Source organism: Glycine max, chromosome 2, assembly GCF_000004515.6.
Source record: "Glycine max cultivar Williams 82 chromosome 2, Glycine_max_v4.0, whole genome shotgun sequence".
Taxonomy (NCBI): Eukaryota; Viridiplantae; Streptophyta; class Magnoliopsida; order Fabales; family Fabaceae; genus Glycine; species Glycine max.
In genome coordinates, this window is record NC_016089.4 from 6,438,261 (window position 1) to 6,459,950 (window position 21,690).

Consider the following 21,690-nt stretch of genomic DNA (forward strand, 5'->3'; position numbering starts at 1 on the left):
AAAAACTTGGTTTAAAAAGAGTAACGGTTTTGGTGGAACTTGAGTGGCGGGTACCACTATTTAATGCGAAGAAGATCCGATCCGAGAAGAACCGAACGTGGTTTTCTTTCTGCTGCTGGAATACGGAGAGTGAGAGAATCTGTTAGAAAATTGTTGAAGAAGCTTTTCCATTTCGAGCATTTTATTTTTTTAAAATTATTGTTTGGTTTTAGGGTTTGAGAATCAGCACTGTGTCGCGATGTCTAATCATCACCGTTCTTCCTCCAAGAACGGTCTTCCACCTCAAGAACTCCTTGACGATCTCTGCAGGTCTCTCTTTTTCTCGCTTCTCTGTCTGGTTTCCCCGATAAAGCACGAAATTAGGGCACTGAAAGTTACCGAGTTTTTTAGCTTCTTCTTTTTTTTTAACCCTTGAATTGTTCTAATTTTCTGTTTTCTTTTTATCCACATTAGAAATATTATACTTTATTCCTCTAATTGATATTGCTGTCTTACCTAAAGAATTGATAGTACTATCAGCTGCTGACTGTGGATGAGACTTTTTTAATTATTATTGTTGTTGTTGTTGTTGTCTTCAATGTGATTTTGGGTTGTATGAATATGAGTATGGTTGTAATTAAGCTTCAAGCAGTAGATGATGGTTTCTTTTCTGTTGCTAAATGAGTAAATTATTCTTACTTCCTACACTGCAATACTATTTTTTGAAAGGGAAGGTTCTGCTGGATATTTGTCTGAAGAACTTTAATGAATGTGTTTTTGCTATATAACCGTTCATTTTTTATTTTTTTTAATAATGGTGAAGATCTTTGAAATGATCTGTCATAGATATACAGTGATGTTTTCCTCCAACTCTGTAACGCACAAAATCATTTGCATTGACATTCTTCCCTTTATTTTGTTGAGTATAATTGTGTCTTCCTATGTTCATGTTGTTATATTGCAGCCGATTTGTGCTAAATGTGCCAAAGGAAGATCTTCAGTCATTTGAAAGGATCTTGTTTCTTGTGGAGTACGCACATTGGTTTTATGAAGATAATTCTGTAGAAAATAATCCATCTCTGAAGTCATTAAATCTGAAGGAGTTCACTTCTTTACGTATCCTTACTATAACTGTTTTGTTTACAGTCTTTTTGTTTACAGTAGCTGAATATATGCTTTTCTTATTCCTTTTGACTATAATAATTTATGAACAATTCATGTGGGTTTCTTCCATACTTTTCACTAAAAAGGGAAAATAGCATGGTAAGCTATTTTCTTTGCTTTTGAACTTGGTGGTGAAAATGTGAAATGAAAGAATGTCAGAGGAGGATATGAATTGCCCATAGAAATTTATTCCTACAACAACAACCAAGCCTGTTTTTGCTAGGTAGGATCTGGTAAATGGATGAAACAATGCAATAATGTTCTGCTGTGAATCATGTTTATTTCTAACTCAGAATTTTAAAACCTTTAATTTGGTAAAAAAAAATTGTTGCTTCACATGATTTACTTGTTCTATTCTTCTCCCATGCTATTTCTTATATTATATGAACCAAATCTTCGTAAACAGGGAGAATTCTCTTGTTCCTTTAATTTCCCCTCAGTATTCTTGCGTTGTACATAACATATAAACAGTGTACATTTGCCAAACTGCTTGTGGAAAATTATCTCTGCATGATAAGGCATATAAAGATGTTGACAGGCTCCCATCTGGAATTCCCTTTGTCCCCTTGCCCTTTTTTTCTTCATAAAATCCTATGCATGGTTGCTTTGAGTTTATCAATGAAGACTGCGTTTATGCTCAGCTTGTTAGCCATGCTCAAATGCTTGTGCATGGACACATTCAAAATGATAATTATTAAGACAATGTAATACTGTAACCATGTTATTCTCCAATTACATTCATTGACCAGGTGAGAGAAGGGTATCTCTTTATGATTTACATTGTAGACATTATAAGGCACAGTTGACTAGGCTTTACCTAAAATAAAGCTACTCATCATGGCAGTGTATTTTCATGGTCATACTCTCTATCCATATCAATTTATATATTAGATGCTGTTTTCCTTAACATTTAGCAGTGTTCAATAGCTGTGATGTTTTGAAGCCTTATGTGGCCCATATAGATGATATTTTCAAGGACTTCACTTCCTATAAGGTTCGAGTTCCTGTAACTGGGGCAATAATTCTTGATGAAACATATGAAAGGGTAAGACAAGAATAAACACTTTCAGCAGTACTTATTTTTTGCTTTCTGTAGTAAGACAAATCTATTTGCTTTCCTTGTTTTCTTGTGGTATATCTATGTTTTGATGTTTAGTTACTGTAATCAGTGTATTTGAACATGGTTACGATCTGTGTTATGAATTCCAAATTATTTATGTTCCCAAGTTGGCTATTAGGAGAATGTATATTGTCAGCTGTCCACAGGTTTTTTTTTTTTTATCTCAGCTGTCCACAGTATTGTACATGCAGTGAATTCTTGACTTGGTTTTTTATAATCTTCATTACTCCACTTGGTTAACTTCTTTTGAAAACCAGGATAGCATTATTTGTTTCAGTTATAGATATAGGCTGTTTACAAGCTTTTACCTAACATCTAAAGCTTTTAGGAGAGTCGGTCCATGTCATAATACAAAGTACAAACTTATTGGCCTCTGACCTAGTGGTTTAGACTAAGAATGCCTACAAATTTGAGTTTCAACTCAAGGTAGAGAGGACTCGTGCATCAAGCCCTAAGATAAAAACCTCATGTTTTTATGCTTCAAGCCCATAGGCTATCATGAGGTGACTTGTAAGGGATATAATAAAGCCACTCATGAGTCTCATACTCATACACCTCCTAACAACCTACACTTTTAGGGAAAGATGCTTCATGTCATTTTCCAAAAGGTGGTCAGTGTTCTTGAAAGTGTGTATTGGAAGTAAACAGTTTTGTTCGAAGGCAGGCAAATTAAAAGTATAATTTTGCAAAGAAATTCTAAGTGTAGTGAAATGTTAGAGATGACGCATCCGCCGAAGATCGTTTCATCTCTGAACTGATATAATAGTATTAAGAGATTCTTTCAGAGCTATTTATTGCTATGTTAAGCCATATTTACTTACATGCCTGCTGTGGACACTGGACAGTGCTTGCTAGTGAAGGGATGGAAAGGTTCAAGCTGGAGCTTCCCTCGTGGAAAAAAGAGCAAAGACGAAGAAGATCATGCATGTGCCATTAGAGAAGTAAGCATGCTTCTTTAGAATTATCACTTTCTCAGTAAATGACTCTTTTTCTATGTGCTTTTGGACTGTAGGTCTAGGAAAAATACTTATCTGTATTCTGTTCATAACAAAAATTGATATAGATTGAAAATCTAAGTAATATTAATTGGCTAATTCACGTCTTATTAGGAGTCTTGGCTTAGTTTTGTTTTTGTTTTTTTTTTTTTTTTGTGGTGAACACAGGTCATGGAAGAAACAGGTTTTGATGTTTCAAAACTTCTGAACAAGGATGAATACCTTGAAGTTATTTTTGGACAACAGAGAGTTAGGCTTTACATTATTGCTGGAGTGAAAGATGATACAGCATTTGCTCCTCTTACCAAAAAGGAAATCAGTGTATGTGATTCTTTATATTTCTTTATTATAATTTATTTTTAAGTTTCTTATGATCCTATGTACTTAGACTTATCTTTAATAATTTCTTATATAGTAGTTTAGTATAGGATTAAATGAGAAATTTGTTTAGAGTAGAATGTAAAAGTACAATCCTGGGATGATAAGTCAATTTCCAAAAACAGAGAAACCAAAAGAAAAAGAGTTGCCAATAATTTGAATCTTTATTACTCTGAATTTTGGATATGTATTTAGTCTTTACTGTTTGTTCCTTGCACCTCCAATTGAGTGTGTTGTGGCTGAGAACTTTCAACATTAATACTGAGAAATTGTGTTACCTGCAGGAAATAGCATGGCACCGGCTTGATGAACTTCAACCAGCAAGTGATGAAGTGATATCGCGTAGCATCACCGGCCTTAAGCTTTATATGGTGGCCCCTTTTCTAGCGTGAGTACAACTGCATATGTTTTGATAGTTTCAGTAAATGTCCCTTGTATTGTCAAAAGTTAAAAAGATTCACTACCTTCATGCAGATCATTGAAATCATGGATTTCAACACACCAACCTGCTATGGCTCCAAGGCCCGATTTGCCTCTTAAAGGTAAGTCCTTTTTCCCCGCCCACCCCCCCCCCCCCCCCCCCCCCCCCCCCCCTCTCAAATACTGTCTGTTTACAAACATCAGTTTTGTTATTGCCTGAGGTCATTGGGTGAAAGTTTAATTACTCAATGCTTGGCTGTGTTGGGATCAGTTGATTTCCAGTAGCTAGTTCAATCTGTTGCACTACGTTATGTGTGTCGTAATCTTACAAGACCTAGTCTTGACCACTGATTCGTTAGTACATGGTATTGGTTTTTTAGCGACATTATTGTGCAGATTTCTTTGCTAGGAAGGTTTTTCAGTGCAGGATTTGTCTAGTGATTCCAAGGGAAAACCAACTATGGATGAACTTGCATAAATGTTACTTGTTTCAAATTCAGTACTGCAATGCATTCCTAGTTTTTTGATCCTTTGTACATTTTCCAAACTATACATTCTTCTTACATTAGTTAGGAATGCTAAGAATCCTTTACTTTATAAAGGAATTTGCGTGTGGAAAGCAAAACCCGGTTCTATTGGAAGTAGCTCCACAGTAATGGATATCCAGCCAACAAAACCTGAACCTGATTCTCACACCCCTGACCTGGGGCCTGGCAAGAGCTTTAGGAATTTCAGATTTGATACTGCCTCGATTTTACAAGCAATGGAAACTTCCTTTTCTTCTTGAAAGTCCGTCAACCTTCCTGTAAAGTTTCCTGTAACTTAATCGATTTCCCATATTTCATCCGTACGCCAAAGTTGGTGGTATTCACTCTCCACGCTAATTAGGTTGTTGCTGTACATCATCTTCCTCAAGTTGTCTGATTGATTGAGTATGTACATTGTGTACAGGAAGTATTTGCACCTAAATAGTTTTCTCTGTTATTTTGGTATTATCTGTAAAACTAGAGTAAAGGTTCAATGTAAAAGTTACGCTGCTCCCTACATTTGCACGCACATATTCATACTCGGTCTCAGGCGGAATGAAACTGATTTGTTTGGTAAGCCTAAATAAATCTTTGCAAAGTGGCTACTTAATGGTTACTATGCAAGTGGTTGACATCAGGTATGACGTAATTCTGTAAAACAAATTTCCGAAGAAAAAAAATGCTTAGTTATAATTTTTGTCAAGCACGGCATCTCTACTTTTTTATCAATGAATTTGATTATCAAACTTTAAAAAACCATGTGAATTTTTTTTTAGAATTCTTCATGTTATTTAAATTAGGAGACTATTTGCATGTTTTTTAAATTTTGAGGATTATCAAAGTATATAAAAAATCTTAATCACAGTGAAAGAATAAAAATTAATATATATATATATATATATATATATATATATATATATATATATATATATATATATATATATATTCTAAAAAATGATCCTCCGTTCTCAACTAACTTATCCCACATTTTTTTGGGGAAATCACTCACCAGTCTATTGATTTACTTGGATGCATACTATCTGCGATGACACTTGTAGCCTAACATGCATGAATTCGAGCATGAGGTTTTCGAGATCAATATTAACTTGGTGGATTAACTTGATTGATCATAATTACGAGAGAAAATTCTAATGTAAATAATAAAATTGCAGTGATTTTGTATACTTTAACCCATGTTTATGTATGCCAATCAGTCAACTTTATACCTCATCATTTTCTCAGGAAAAAAAAATCCTCTCCAGCATCAAGACTTGATCTATTTGCTCAAAACATCTTCATTACATCTTTACATGAGTCCTAAGGTTATGTGTGTGTGTGTAACAAAGTAGATGATATATATGCTCTGACTTGAAGAGAACAGTGAAATTATATTTAGAAATTTGACAAGATATTTCCTAAATTTTATAGATTGATTCAGCCTTCACATAAATAAATAAATGTGCCAATCATTCCATAATACACAAGAAAAAATATTCTTCGATCTCCAATATATCTTCTATGAAACTAAAGGCACCACAATTAACGGCAATCACTCGTTCTTACATTATATGCCAATGAATCAAACTGTTCTAAATATGGAATTTTAAATAAAATGAAATTCGCAAAGAAAAAAAAAACACAAACATTTTTTTGGGAAAGAAAAACAGATGGGTTTGTGATCTATAGTAATGGGAAGGTCACCAAAAGAAGTCATTTGCATCTTTACACTACCATCAAGCAGATCGTATTTTCATTTTAAACATTTTACAAATTGGTCTTGGGTTTGGCACTTCCAGTTCCGGCTACGCGCCTTGTCACTGACCGCATGGTTACAAATTCTTCAGCAGCCGATGGGTGTATTCCCACCTAGATGAAAGAGTCAGGTGAAGTAATCAGAAAAATAATAGGAACAAAGGAAAGGGTCATGAAAGACAGATCAAGAAAACTTCTTGCAATGGAAAAAAAAAAGACCGCCGAAATAGAGTTTACATTTTTTATTTTACTTCAATGAGAAAGCTTAAATATAAAAAGGGCCACAAAAAAGCATGATTTTGATCGACAATTAGCTAATAAATTATTTTTATACTAATATCAAACTGTGTAGGGCCGGTCCAACGGTGAATCAGACCTAAAACAAAATTTAAGAAAAATATTTTACTTTAAATATGATAACTATATAATAGTTTTTTTTGGAAGGCCTAAAGTTTGAGTTTTAGTTATTTTACTCTTGGCCAACCCTGAAACTGTGTCGTCATGCCAATACAAGTTTGTGTACTCCATAGTTAAAACCTTTTTAATGATATTCCAGAATATCATTAAGTGATGGTGCGAAAAGATTCAAAAATTAAATCCAAACTAAATAGAGGAAAAAAGGACATCGAAACAAGAATTAATGCGATGATAGTTCCATTGCAAACATCTACTACATACAACATTGTGGAATCATGCTTGCTTATCTTTATAATTTGACTCCTAATAGAATATAAAACAAATAGCCGAATCACGAAGCCTAAAAAACTTGGATTTAGAGTTTTGCAGAGGTTCCTACAATTATCAAACAATAGTTAGCTCTTCTTCAAGAACTACGATTATTTCCCTACAAGGACTCGTTATAATGCCTTTTATGCCAATTCAATTATTAGGATAATCAGCAATACTGTTGTTCACTTAAATTGACATAGTTTTGGTGCGAGCAGGAACAGCTGCTGTCTACTACCACAATTGGAGAATATTGTGGTTCGGGAGGTCCTACTTGTTTGTGGCTACAAATGCAGTAGCATTCTGCAATTCTTCGCAATTATAGTAATCACGATGCAACCACAAACGCTAGAGAAAAGAATAAAACATGTTTTAAAGCAAATGTTTTAAATTGAAACAATCATTAAAATCCCACAAGACCCCAGTCTCCCTGCTCTGCTATCATGCATCATCACTACATGTTCTGATCAAATTAAAGAAAACTTGACACCCGAGAAACAAACTCACTCTCCTGTTGTCTCTGGTATTCTCTGATAACCACTGAGTGAGTTTGTTTCTGTTCCCTCCTTTTTATCTCTGCATTTGTTGGTAATGATTTTAAGCAGTAAATCTTATAGTATACACTTTTCAATTGTTTGTTTCTCTTTCCATATTGCATTTTGCAATTGTTGAATATCATTATTCACAGATTTCTTTATTTCATGTGTCCTCTTTTCTCAAAAATCTGCACACTTTTATCCCAGTAATTCAACAATTATATGTTTTGAAGCATTATTTGATTTATCTAACATTATAATTTCTGAATAACCATAAGACCATATACTTTGCACACTGCATTTTCCAGCACACTGCATTTTCCAGCACACAAATGTTGACATTCTTGCGCAAATATTTCAGATAAGTGAAGCTAATTCCAGATGTCATTATATCATTTCCCTTCCAGTAAAAATATCCCACCACTGTCCTCAGAAGGCAGGAGAGGAAAACACAATCAAGAAAGCTGTAAACTTACCGTGCTATCAAACTGTGCCTTGGTAGCTCCACACTGTAATGCAATAGCAATACCCTATTGATCACCAATATTAATATCATTAATTTTTTAATTAATATTAATAATTGATACAAAGAATAGAAAATTGCAAAGCCATTTAATAATAACTTCTTAAAGCACGCCCATGAACAGAAGCACGTGGCATGTAAGATGCATAAGATAGATATATCAATATCATCAATGTTATAGTTATCATATAAAGTACTGCTAATCACTTCTAAAATTATGAAAAATTCTCTTTTTTAAGAAAAAAATTATGAGAGCAAAGTAACAAGAACAAAAAATTGAGAGCAAAGTAACAAAACAGACCATATATCTTCCATTCTTCTAAAACAGAAAAGCCAAGATACAGCAAGGATAGCAAAAAAATAAGAATATAAGGTTACTCCAGAATAAAGATGTAGTAAAAGTAAAGTATAAAGGTTTCTAAACAATAGACAATATGGTGAAACCATTAGGATACCTGTATAATTTCAGGCGCATCAGGTCCACACATCGAGGCTCCAAGAACCTTATCTGTCTCAGCATCAACAACAAGCTTCATAACAGTTTTTTCTTGTCGCCTATTTGAAAAATATCAGTAACAATAATCTAGATAAGAAAGTTATGCTTCAACAAACATAACCAATACTGGGTCCAACTGAGAATTGAAGAGCATGTAGTGATAATAAAGGCTATCATAAATCCAGATTAACCATAACATTTTGATTCTTAAAATCCGTAACAAGATTTGCAATGGAGTAAATAATCAAAACCAATGCCTAAAGGATTTAAAATGTATGTACCAAACAGTATTTTCTATAAAAAATATTGTTCTCTTATCCAAGTTATCATGAATTCTGCAAGTCATTGATTTGCAACAAAGGTGAAGTGGGTGAAAATTCCAGGTCACTACACTTACCCAGAGATGGTATTTTTCATAGGATTGAAGATTGATGTGAAAACCAACAGATCGCCATTGGTTTGCTCTATTGCCTGCTCCTCACTGAGACCAACTACAGAAAGTGGCGGAATGCTGCAGAACCACAGAAAAGAAACAAAATGGTGAGAGATAAAATTGGGAAGAAGGGTATATACCATCATAAGTTAACATATTCAAAATAGTTAACCACTGTAAGTTTTATAATGCAAAAGCAACTATACCTGAACACTGCATAGGGAATATTATTGTAGTCTGGCTTGATTTTTTGCCCACCAAATACAGTTTTCTGCATAACAAAAATGTCAAACAACAACAAATAAGATCATCACTAGACCAATCAACTGCTGCTCCTCCCTACCCACTCCATAAATAGGTATACTTATACACTAAATATCTGAATACTTACAGCAAAGTACGATGCTTCCATCAAGGCCACCGGAGTAAGATTCATTCGGTTTGTGACATCACCCACAGCCCATATGCTAGGTATGCTTGTGCAGGAATACTCATCCACCTAAACACAAAGGATCACAGAACATTTAGAACTATGCGTCATAATCATTCTCTAGCTTTTAAACAATCGTTCAAATCAATTTGCTTTAGACATTACATTCCCACTCACGTGGGAATTGATAAGAGAATGCTTCATTATACAAAGATTTTTCCAAAAGGTATGTTGAGGATAAAAAATATTTATATAGATTTGATTAGAATCTGATTTAGAACTATGAGTCGTAATCATTGTCTAGCTTTTAAACAATTGTTCAAATCAATATCCAGTCATTGACAAAAGCATTTAAGATGGTAAAACCCAAAGATCAATTTGCTTCAGACATTACATTCACACTCACGTGGGAATTGATAAGAGAATGCTTCATTATACAAAGATTTTTCCAAAAGGTATGTTGAGGATAAAAAATATTTATATAGATTTGATTATGACCTGATTTATAGGAAACATATCTGATTTAGAAACTTAATCTCCTTTAATTTATCTCACAATTACAAGACCTGACATTTGTTTTGCAGTTAGTGTGGTTAGCCAATTCATGCAGGCTCCTCATGTTGATCACTGGAAGGCTGTGATTCGCATTCTCAGGTATATTAAAAAGGCTCGAAGGACATGAATTGTTATATGAGGAAAAAAGAAATACCCAAATCTCTGGGTATTGTGATATTGATTGAGCTGGATTCCCCATAGATAGAAGGTCCACTATTGGATATTGGAAGCAATATTATCTCTTGGAAGAGCAAGAAACAAAACACCGTTGCTCGGTCTAGTGCAGAAGTAGAATATAGGGCTATGGCCACAGCCACTTGTGAGTTCCTTTGGATCAAACAACTTCAAGAGTTGAAGTTTTGTGAAGTTAAACAAATGAAATCGTATTGTGACAACCCAGCAGCTCTCCACATAGCTTCCAATCCAGTGTTTCATGAAAGAACCAAACATAGAGATTGACTTCCACTTTGTTGGGGAGAAACTGCTATCCAAGGAGATTAATATGAATTTATCAGCTCAAATGATCAGCTTGCAGATATTTTGACCAAATCTTTGAAAGGACCTTGGATTCAGTTTATATGTTCCAATCTTGGAGCATATAATTTGTATGCTCCAGCTTGAGAGGGGGTGGGGGGGGGGGTTAAAATTATTGTGTTTTATATTAATTTTTATCTTTGTAGTTAGCTTTTCTCTGTTGTAGCTGTTTTCTAAGGTGCCGGCACCTCTACTCTCTTTTTGTACTTGTTGACCTTTGTGTCATTTCATATAATATATAAAAGCTTCAGCCTTCAGCTGAGTGGAGAACACTCAGTCATTGACCCATTTTTATCAGTTCAAACTTTAACTATTACTATCAGTCTATATATACAAGCATCTGCTGTGTACTCTGACACATGATTTTCTCTCAATTATCCCTCTGTTTCTCCTATTTTACAAGGTAGTACTTTCCTTCACCTTTTCAAAGGCATGTAAACATATTATGGCATTTGCAGATTGGTATTCCTTCACCTTGCTTTAACTTCTTCTTGGAAGGGATTAGATATACAAATTCCTTTATACTTTACAATTTCTCCAGAGCTCTCCAATAACTTGGCACACCAATCAACATGATAACCAAAATCTGGCATTTGCAGGTTGGTATTCCAATAGAAAACAGTCTTATGTTTGTATTTATATAACCAGCTATGAATACCACAATCTAGTATTATAGAATCACAATGGATCCACCTATCATCAAGATGCTGAAATGAGAACAACTTTTTCTTATTAGACTTCATGGAATCAAGTGATTGAAACAGAGAGATGTGAACCTTTATTGCTCCAGTGTTGTCAAGCTCAACACCAACAGCTTCTAAATTCAGCCTCTTAGAATTAGGAGCCCTACCTGCAGCAACGAAAAAGCACCTGAGAGATATAGAATTTCAAAGGCAAGCAAAAATTCCATGAGATAATACTTGCAGGATGCATTCTACCCCCAACCTCCAAAACATAAACCTTGATATATTATTCATTACTTCCATGTAAAGTTGAAGTGTGATATTCCAGTTTTATGCTATGCTAGCATGTAAACATTCCTTATGAGCTGTTCAAGTTATCAAGTATCAACAAACTTGACAGATGATTATACAAAAAGACGCCACCAAATATTTAAATTAACAAAGATACTATTACAAAGTATGAGATGAGTCTAAGGAGTTTATCAGGGTTGTATACATTAGATAGTATTTAGTATGTGCATTTGCACAGGATAAATATTTACTTTTATATAACTAGACCAGCATCACTTTTGCTATAAGTGTTGTTATTTTCTGAATGCTTCTTGTGACAGTCATTATGAATTCTCTGACACATAAAAAATGCACCAGGTAAAGTATTATTATATGAGGACAAAGGCAACACAAAAATCAATTGCTACTCTAATTCTGACCGTGCAGGATCACTTTCAGCCAGATGATCCACTTTAGGGTATTATGTTTTTATTTGAGGAAACCTAATTTCATAGAGAAGCAAGAAGTAGAACATAGTTACAAGATCCAGCCCAGAAGCTCAATATCGTGCTATGGCATCAGCCGCATGTGAGCTTACATTGCTTAGACAACTATTCCAACAGCTAAAATTGAAAGATATTCAGGAGATAAGGCTTATATGTGACAATCAAGTTGTACTCCATATTGCATCAAATCTGGTCTTCATGAAAGGACCAAACACAGAAATTGATTGTCATTTTGTTGGAGAAAAGGTGCCTTCTGGAGAAATTGTATTTATTCCTAAGAGTACATAAATATTAGATTTGCTGAGTGCATTCCACTCAGACATGGGCCTAACTCAACCCTATGAATCCGGCTTATAAGGTGAGGGTTGTCCCTCCAATTATATACTTTAACTTGTTTCTATCTCTAGTCGATATGAGACTAAACCACCACCCTTAAGGTTACACTTCAGGCAACCCCCAAAGAGGCCACAACTATAGCGGGCTAATGGGTGTCCACAATTAAGGCAGCTTTTCCAACACTCACCCTCACGCCTGGGACTTCCATCCTTGAGCATGCCAAATGCAGGTGGCCCAACAATGCATCTATAATAGGCTCTGATGTCATCTCAGAAAGTGGGTTATAGACCTAACCCAATCATACAAAACCGGCTTATAAGGTGAGGGTTGTCCCCCACTCATATACTTTAATTTGGCCCTATCTCTAGTCGATACGGGACTAAACCACTAAACCACAACCCTCAAGGTTGCACTTCAGGCAACCCCCAAAGAGGCCACAACTATGGCAGGCTAAGGGGTAACTGCCATTAAGGTGGATTTTCCAACAAAGTGATTGATTTTGTATTTGAGTGTACCCTGCTTACCTATTATAAATAGCATTCATGTGTGTGCCTCCAAGACACACAACATTCAGATATTTCTTCTCTATAGTATCCTTACCAGTGGCAAACAGTACAACATCCGCAATCAGCTCTTCACCATGATCTGTAATAACTTTAATGCCATCCTCTGTTTTGATCAACTAGAAAAATGAAATTTGTTACCGTTAGCTAAGCCTCCAACTAAAGCAAATGAAAAAGAAGTTCTACAAATGTGAGTAGCAAACCCCCAAATCCAAAGGAAATACCTGTGTCAGATTGGTCCTTGGATGCAAATTAATTCCCCTGCCTTCAAGATTTCTTGCAACTACAGCTCTCATTTCATCATCAAAACCTCTGCAACAGAATTTTATTCAGTGGGGAGTAAGGTATGCTAAAAATGATGTTAGCAAAAACTAGGGAATAATGCAACCTATTAATAGTGAGTAGTATAAACAAAAAACCATTCCACAAATCAAATCCCCACTTTGGAATAGGAAAAGGTTGCTGTCTCAAAAGCGTGTACACTATGAAACTTATCTTTTAGACAAATGAAATGTTAAGCATTAGAATTTCTACACACAAAAGCTCTCCTATTTTTAGGTAAGAATTATGTTCTAAATAAGTTGAGGCTTAAGTATTTTCCATCTACCATAAAATTCTTATTGTTATTTTCCTGTCCTTTCTGGTATCTTACCCTTTTTTCCCTCCATATCCTCCACTTCTTTATGATTTAAGAGTAAGCCACAACTAATTATTCAACTAAACTTGAATGTACATAGTTCTGATATTATTCCCTATGTTTTAGAAAGCCTGAAACATTAGGACGATAAAATTATAATTGTCAAACCCCTCATAAGTCATAACTATACCAGACATCTAGAAGCTGTAAAATTATTAGAAATTTATCTTATTTTCCAATCACGGCATATTTATTTGGCTAAGAGGCACTTAGTGCCTGTATAACCAATATTAAGTAACAATGGCACTTTTGTGTCCAAATAATTTCAAATAATGTCGAGATTAATGCAAAAACATTTCTACACCTGTTAAATACATGTCTACATTGATTTGCTAATATTAAAACTTAAAAGAAAACTAGGGGAAAAAAAGACATAGCCAGAAGGCCCCATTTATGATAACTTAAAACTTAAACACAAGATGTACATCGAAGCCAAACCTCAGTGGAAGTTCCTTTCTGAAAACTAGATCAACTGTGGAACCCATCCCACGCCATATAGATGCAAACTCAACTGCAATATAACTGAAAAACAAAATATAAATTAATCACCATGAGATACTAAGTAGTTAAACTAAAAACACATAAGAAGACATACACACCCTCCTCCAAGAACCACAGCACGTTTAGGAAGATCCTCTAAACTTAGCGCCTCATCTGATGTTATACCCAACTCCTGCACAATCAGACAACAGCAACAGAACTCATATTACAAACATCCTAAAATTTTAATTAAGAATGTGAACGTCAATAATGTATCAGAAGCATTTCTTAAGAGTGAATGAGGGACAATGGAACAGTTAAAACTCTCCATTAATCCAAAGTTTAAAAGTCAAACATACCACACAAATTTTCTTCCTTCAGTCAAGCATTTGAAGGAAAGTACAAAGGTAAATTCAGTGAAAGAGGTTTCTTTTTTTTTTTTTGGAGAGGGGGGTGGGAGTGTTAAATGCAAGGATTTGACTGTGTGTCTGTGTCTAATGATGACCAAAAACAAACAGTATTTTGGCAACAACACTAATCAGTAATATTGATTAGGGTTGTAATTTTAAGCAAAAATCTGAAGTATAATTTGTGATATTAAGTCATGAAAACTGAATACTTGTTCTCTTCATGCAGTGCTAAATTTTTATTTGCTCACCTAAATTCATAAGTGTAGAAGCAAAGCTTCCAAGATTATTTTGAAGATGCCAAAGATTATTAAAGATCCATTCAAACAAGATTAAAGAATCAAGAAGATTCAAGTGAAGACTCAAGATATGCAAGAACCTCAAGAAAAGCATCAAGGTAAGTTAAAAAGAATTTTTCAAAGAAAAAATTGAACAACACAAAATTGTCCAAGAGAATTTTTCAAGAAATATCCTTTACCAGAGTTTTTACCCAAAACATTTTATAACTGATTTACAAAGTAGTAATCGATTACCATTGTCTTGTAACGTTCAAAAATATTTTCAAAATAGTGTAATCGATTACACAATATTTGTAATCGATTACCAGTGGTTTTGAACGTTGTATTTCAAACCTCAACATGAAAAGTCACAACTTTTGATAAAATAAATTATGTAATCGATTACATCATTATGGTAATCAATTATCAGTGACTGATTTTGTAAAAATTGTCAAGAGTCACAACTTTTAAAGTGACTAGTTTTGAAGAAATTGCCAAGAGTCACAACTTTTAAAGTGACTGGTTTTGAAGAAATTGTCAACAGTCACAACTTTTAACATGGTTTCTTCAAGAGCCATCAAATGGCTATAAATATGTGACCATGACACGAATTTCCAATGCTTATTTCTTAACATCTTTTTAAGAGTTTTTGTTCAACATTTGCTTTGTCAAAAAAAGTTCATTGGGCAAAAACTTGTGTTATTCTATTTTCTTCCACTCCTCCATTCTTACAAAAAGCTTTTCAAGAGACCGACTCTTGGTTGTAAAAGTTTTCATGAGACAGTCTACTTGGTTCAAGGAACTAGTTTGTTCCTTGGTTGAATTACTGGACACAAAGGAGTAACGTCCTTTGGGGTTCATTGCAAGAAGTGAAATTTGCTTCTTGGTGTAATCACTGAACACAAAGGAGGAAGGTCCTTTGGGGTTCATTGCAAGAGGTGGGATTGCCTCTTGGTGTAAACACTGAACACAAAGGAGGGAAGTCCTTTGTGGTTCATTGCTTGTAAAGGGATTTTACAAGGTTAGTAAAAACGCTCAAGTGAAATTTGCTTGAGGACTGGACGTAGGCACTGGTTGTGACCGAACCAGTATAAATCCGGTTTTGCATTCTCTCTTCCCTTAATCTCATTTACTTTCTGTTGTGTTTATATTTCTTTAAGGTTACTTCTCCTTAATTATTATTCGAGTAACTTATAATTAAAGAAATAATTGAATCTAGGGAATATCTAAGTAAGGGAAATATTCAATTAGGAATAGTCAACGAAATCTTAATTCAACCCCACCTTCTTAAAATTTCTGAGGCCACTTGTCTAACAATAAGCACCACCAGATTAATAACATCACAGATAAACTAATAATACACTGTTAGAATATAATAAAAATATATTTACATTATCTTGGAATCTACTGTAGATTCAATTAACTCATTTAAATCAGGAAGCAATTTAAGAAGTTGTTTCTTGATTTTGTTATATTTCATGCCTTTTCCCTACTAAGGCAGGCTAAGGGGTGTCTGCAATTAAGACAACTTTTCCAACAAATAGAACCAAAAGTATTAGAATTTTTTTATCACATTATTATTATTATTACACGCCATACAAATTTAGCATCTTATAGTTCATGGTCTCTATTTGTTATTTTGCTCCTATCATAATCCTTAACTTGCAATTCTTAACATGTACATATTGCATATTATACTCAAACTGTAACAATCATGTAAGTAGGATCATTTTGCAATGATATTTCAAAACAGGCAAATTCACCTGTCCTGGAATATTTGGACGTTGAGCTCTACCGCCAGTTGCAATCAATATGTGCTTTGCTGAGTAGGACAGTTTAGTGCCATCCAATTGTGTCACCTCAACTTCATTTGGACCAACTATCTTTCCCTCACCTTCAAATAATTTAACCCCCCAATTGGATAACATCCGCTTGTAAAGTCCATTTAATCTGTTTATTTCATCTGTCTGCAGTTTGACAAAACCAAGATTATTGAACAACCAACAAATAAACTGTCTTTTTTGTACTAATAAACCATTTTCTGCTTCAATATAAGCAGACAAGCAGGAGGACATGTATGTTCAGTTTATAACAAAGCAACATCTAGAAAACCAAAGACAATCCAAACTATATCTTCAAAAGTTCTTAAGGAAGATATGCTAATTTGATTTTGATAGAAGAATATAACAGTGTTTTACTGTAAGTTGTGTCTTGGATGACCACACTAAGCCTTTATTTATAATGAGCAAATAGGATCAGTATAGATTACATAGGATCAATCAAATAATGAGTAATAAGGACTAAATCACTAATTACTATCTAATCATAAATAAGAGAATAATATGTAATCTAACAAGAAATAACAATGCTTTACATTATTAAACATAAAGAATATCTTCAACTACCTTCTTTTGCAAGAGCCTTTTCCAATTGAAGTCAACTTTCTCACTCAACTCCCACCCATAATTCCTGGCATCCTGTCAAAGCACAGTCATGCTTTTAATGGATGATGATCTCAAAAACACTAAAGAATATTACAATATTTACGAACAAGCATGAATAAAAAACATTTGAAAAAACCGACACATTATCTGATGGAATATAAGAATTTGAACCAATCCTACTGTAACTACATCACACCAGATCTGATAACATATACCTCTAAATATAATAAATCCTAGGAGCTTAGATGAGGCACACGTCCTGGATTTAATGTAATACAGGTGCACTAAGACAAGATAAGCTTTAAAAACAAAAACACCTTTATGATTAGACTTCTTTTTAGAGGACTTCTATTTGTTACGAAGCCTTAGATGCACAAAACATACGATGGTACACGTGTAAAATTTTAAGAGAAACAATCGGTGATGATTTGTGTTTGATGGAAAACAAGCGAGGTGCTAAACATAAAAAATAAACAATCAAATGCATTTGTCTCTATTCGTGCAGTTCTTTTTGTTTAGCATTTTCTTTCTTTTAAAAGCTACTATTTGTAGCTTCAAAGAAACACAAAAACTGTTTTTTTTTTTAATTTCTTCTTATTTTCCAAAATTTATCCAATCATCATAAATATTTTCAAAGGTTTAATTATTCTGTGGGTTCTCATACTTCTACCAAATTTTCAATTAGGTCCCTGAACTGTTTTTCTTTTATTTGGGTCCTTGAACTTTTTTTTTCTTCAATTGGGTTCTCCCGTTTAATTGTTGTTATGAAAAATTAACCCCAGTCCGCAAACACCTAATTAGAGGTGTAGACAGTGGACTAGTGCGTCTGGAGTGTGTTGTAAGCACAACTGAGTCAATTGTGAGAAATTTATGCTAAGTTTCACAACTGACTCAGTTGTGCTTACAACAGACTCTAGAAGCACCAATCCACTGTCTGCACCTCTAATTATTAGGTAATTAGGTGTTTGTGGTTAATTTTTCATAACAGCTATTAGACGAGAGGACCCAATTGAACAAAAAATATAAGTTCGGGGACCCAGTTAAGAGGGAAAAAAAAGTTTGGGGACCTAATTGAAAATGTGGTAAAAGTATGGGGGGCTGCGAATCAATTTAACCTTATTTAAAAAACTCTTTTCCCCAAGCTTAAACAAACAAACCTTAAATTATTCTTTTTCGGGGATATCAAAAAAAGATCTTGTCTGTCTATCTCTCTATCAGTCCCCCCTCCCCACCCCACCCCACTCTCTCTACACATTATATAAAAATACAGTATGCAGAAAGCAATAAAAAATTTACATCATTTTCTCAAATGCTAATTTCAATGCTCACAAATTAATGGATGATGCAGTGTTTCTTCTATGGACATGGCTAAGATGCTTGGAAAAGAATTTCACTCTTCATTTCAATCATTGGTCCTCAAATATCAAATCTGGTTTTAGTAGGACAGGAATATAGGGAACTACACTACTTTGTTCTTAATTGAGTACAGTAGCATCTTTCAGCTTTGTATAACTATGCTACTTACTAACCTACATGTCAACTATCTCTAAAGCTTGTATTTTTCAGTACCTCTGGTACTCATTAATGATATATTATATTTTGGCCGAGCAAAAAAAAAAAAATCTTGGACATGACAACGAAACAAAGTAGCAGAGTTGGTTGACATACAAATTCATGTATTCATATGCTTTTATGAAATAACTAAATTTTAAAACAGATATTCTTGTGCAGCCAATAAAATATAAAAGTATTCATGTTAAATATTCAACTCATTAATCAAGATGAAGATGGTGATGATTTGTCATGTTTTATATGAAAAAAAGGAAACTAGGAATGCAGCAAGGTTTCTGAGTCCCTTTGCATATCAGAGATGGCTGCTCTGTTGTTGCCTCAGGCAGAACACCAAAGGCAAGCTAAGAGCATAACCCTATCCCAACACATACTTGGGTGCAATACTGCAATGAAACAACTTAGAAAATACACACATTCCATGGCAACCAGACACACCAAATAAAAACAAATTGGAAAAATTACAGCAATCATGCTATATATCCAGTAACTAATTCATCTTGACAGCAATTCATATAAGAACAAATACTTACCTGAAGATCACCTCCAAAAGATGCTCCATAGACCAAAATCTTTTTGGGAACACAACCACGAATAACACACCTTTGAAATTAAAAATAAAAAATAAAAAAAATAAGCATTTTCATCAACTACTTAGTAGTTGAACTTGATTAGCTATCATCAGCAGAGAGGAGTGAGGAAAAGGATGAAATGCAGGATAAGAATTGTGTTATATAATATTTACAGAGTAGAAGTGACTATTACACAATTATCATGCAAATTCACAATAAAAAAGAACAAAATTTTATCAAAAAATAAAATGAGAAAAATCTCCCAGAAATCATAATGAGTAGAATCAGGAGACACATAAGAGCAATGTGAATATATGATCTGGCAAAAGACAAGGGCCTAATCATACAGATATTTCTTTTAAAAGCATAGTGCAGGTTAGGTTTGACAGAGCCACACCAAATTAGAATTTTAATTTAATAGAAAAAACATGTGGCAACTGGCAAACTTGCAAACAGCTGTTAACATAAGCAAAGCACTTAAGATACTAGCTTTAGAACTAATGTAACATAAGAGCTGCGACAACCTAGCCATTATCTGAATACTAATCACATAAAAAATAGTAAACAAAGTAGCACAAATCAAAAACGAATTTGAAAACCGTATCAAAGTGGAGAGTATTATAAAAATTTCTTCAACTATACACGTAGACATTTTTATCAACATTGTGTAATTAGCCAGGAATGTATGCATTAGATAAAAGAGAGAGAAGAGACGAAAGAAAATAATCTATGGAAAGGAAAGAAATGTTTTCAAGTTTATAACTTACGTTCCACCGACTCCTCCAATTGTTTCTGAGCTAATTGGATGAAATGGAAGCTCACAAATCCCCACCTTCAGACACAGGTTGCATAATATTATAGAGAAGACAATAAATCAGTAAAATACGTAAGAGAATAACACCCGACAACAATATTTTGAAACTAGCTTAAATAGATTAGCAAAAATATTAAGAAAAGTTTAAGTCATTCCGTACTAGTTATATTTTAGTATTTTGGAATTAAAACAACTTGTGCTTTTTTAGAAAGGATCATGAAAAAGTGTTCCAATATTTACAATAATCCCACCACCCTCCAAAAATCAAGAAAAGCTTCAATAGCTCAGATTCTCAAAGACAAAACTATTTTCAGTGATTAATCATCTTCAACACAATAACATTCGGTGTTAACTGTTAAGCAAGAAGTAACCTTAGCTCCAAAATTCGACGAAAATCTAGCGGCACGAACGCCACCACTTCCAGCCCCAATAATAAACAAGTCGAAATCAAAATTCGACACTTCTTCTCCACCACCTTGAGCAATTTCAGCTTCACCGTCGATAAGCATCTTCCTAGCCATCGCAATCGAACAATTCGAACTAAATCTACATTAACAACAGCAGCAGCAACAACAACAACATCACGATTGCAAAATGTCAAATCAGTTCAGAAATTCAGCACGCATCTAACTCAAAAGCACACACAAAACAGAAACATCGAGATCAGTACATTCGCCGGTTCACGCACGCTGTAGCAGAAAACGACGGAATAATTCAAAGAACAAGAACAAAATGAAAATTGTTGTAGTTTGTCAGCGTATGCTGGATTTGTTTTGTCTGTTAATTTTCCCGAGAAAATGAAATGGAAAATTACCTGGTCGTCTCGTAATAAGACTAACTAGGTTTGCCAGAGAAGACAAAAAAAGCACCACTAAAATTACACAGTATAAGTTAAGTAAATATTGGATGTCATTTTTATCATATTTATATGATAATGACATAAGAGATGATTGGTTAATAATTTGAAGTCGTGGTGGTGAAGGAGCTGCCATGGATTTCTCCAAACCCCTTTTTTCTTATTATTATTTTTCTTCTTTAATACGAAACCTTTATATTTCTCCGACAAAATAGTTACTACTATGTAGCAAACGTTTTTTTCTTGTTATTATTTTAAGGCATTTGAGAGAGAGGAGTGAAGCAGAAGGCTTAATGAATGAAAAATTGTGTTTGCTAGTAATTTAAGGATGGAAAAAACTAAATCACGCTTTGAAAGATCGAGTGGATTAATTAATATCTATGTAATACTTCATATTATTAAGGGTAAAATGATCTTAAAAATTAAAGATAAAAAAGCAGTTAATGCTAATGATATTTCCTTTATATATTATTATAGCTATAGATTATTGAACTTTTAATTCATAAAAAATCATTTACTTTTATAATAGAATAAATATGTAATATGCAATTTAGTTTTCAAAAGTGGTCATTCAATCATTTAAGTTGAGTTGTTCCTTTTTTATGAATAAATTGAATTGTTCCTTAAAAATAGTCTTTCTCTTATAC

The 21,690-nt window shown here is 33.9% G+C and overlaps 2 protein-coding genes across 4 annotated transcripts; one reads left to right on the top strand and one right to left on the bottom strand.

The window, feature by feature from the left end:
* Positions 1 to 5,286, top strand: LOC100807659 (mRNA decapping complex subunit 2-like). Of its 2 annotated transcripts, XM_006574386.4 has the most exons (9): positions 1 to 129; positions 213 to 309; positions 944 to 1,095; positions 2,061 to 2,188; positions 3,109 to 3,204; positions 3,427 to 3,579; positions 3,921 to 4,024; positions 4,111 to 4,178; positions 4,659 to 5,100. In XM_006574386.4, exons 2-9 carry the CDS (start codon positions 239 to 241, stop codon positions 4,841 to 4,843), a joined length of 957 nt encoding a protein of 318 aa, XP_006574449.1. In that variant the 5' UTR covers positions 1 to 129; positions 213 to 238; the 3' UTR covers positions 4,844 to 5,100. The 2 variants fall into 2 exon arrangements, with proteins under 2 accessions (XP_006574449.1, NP_001241527.1); NM_001254598.3 differs by having other exon boundaries at positions 6 to 309; positions 4,659 to 5,286.
* Positions 5,287 to 6,003: 717 nt separating this feature from the next.
* LOC100810846 (glutathione reductase, cytosolic) lies at positions 6,004 to 21,160 on the bottom strand. Of its 2 annotated transcripts, none has more exons than XM_006574701.4 (17): positions 21,002 to 21,160; positions 20,559 to 20,733; positions 20,141 to 20,205; positions 19,335 to 19,404; positions 17,194 to 17,265; positions 16,552 to 16,755; positions 14,223 to 14,296; positions 14,062 to 14,145; positions 13,151 to 13,238; positions 12,964 to 13,045; positions 11,345 to 11,418; positions 9,441 to 9,548; positions 9,256 to 9,320; positions 9,014 to 9,127; positions 8,576 to 8,675; positions 8,074 to 8,127; positions 6,004 to 6,449 (listed from the first exon to the last, which is right to left on the bottom strand). In XM_006574701.4, exons 2-17 carry the CDS (start codon positions 20,706 to 20,708, stop codon positions 6,348 to 6,350), a joined length of 1,506 nt encoding a protein of 501 aa, XP_006574764.1. In that variant the 5' UTR covers positions 20,709 to 20,733; positions 21,002 to 21,160; the 3' UTR covers positions 6,004 to 6,347. The 2 variants fall into 2 exon arrangements, with proteins under 2 accessions (XP_006574764.1, XP_003518318.1); XM_003518270.4 differs by having other exon boundaries at positions 20,858 to 21,079.
* Positions 21,161 to 21,690: the final 530 nt, after the last annotated feature.

Bases quoted from the DNA above. Each gene is read 5' to 3' on its own strand.
- LOC100807659 (XM_006574386.4), top strand. From the start codon at position 239: ATGTCTAATCATCACCGTTCTTCCTCCAAGAACGGTCTTCCACCTCAA. The intron at 3,205-3,426 runs GTAAGCATGCTT...TGGTGAACACAG, and splicing joins ATGCATGTGCCATTAGAGAA to GTCATGGAAGAAACAGGTTT. The intron at 4,179-4,658 runs GTAAGTCCTTTT...TACTTTATAAAG, and splicing joins GCCCGATTTGCCTCTTAAAG to GAATTTGCGTGTGGAAAGCA.
- LOC100810846 (XM_006574701.4), bottom strand. From the start codon at position 20,708: ATGGCTAGGAAGATGCTTATCGACGGTGAAGCTGAAATTGCTCAAGGT. The intron at 14,297-16,551 runs GTGAATTTGCCT...CTGATTGTGCAG, and splicing joins GTCCAAATATTCCAGGACAG to GAGTTGGGTATAACATCAGA. The intron at 14,146-14,222 runs GTGTGTATGTCT...TTTGTTTTTCAG, and splicing joins GCTGTGGTTCTTGGAGGAGG to TTATATTGCAGTTGAGTTTG.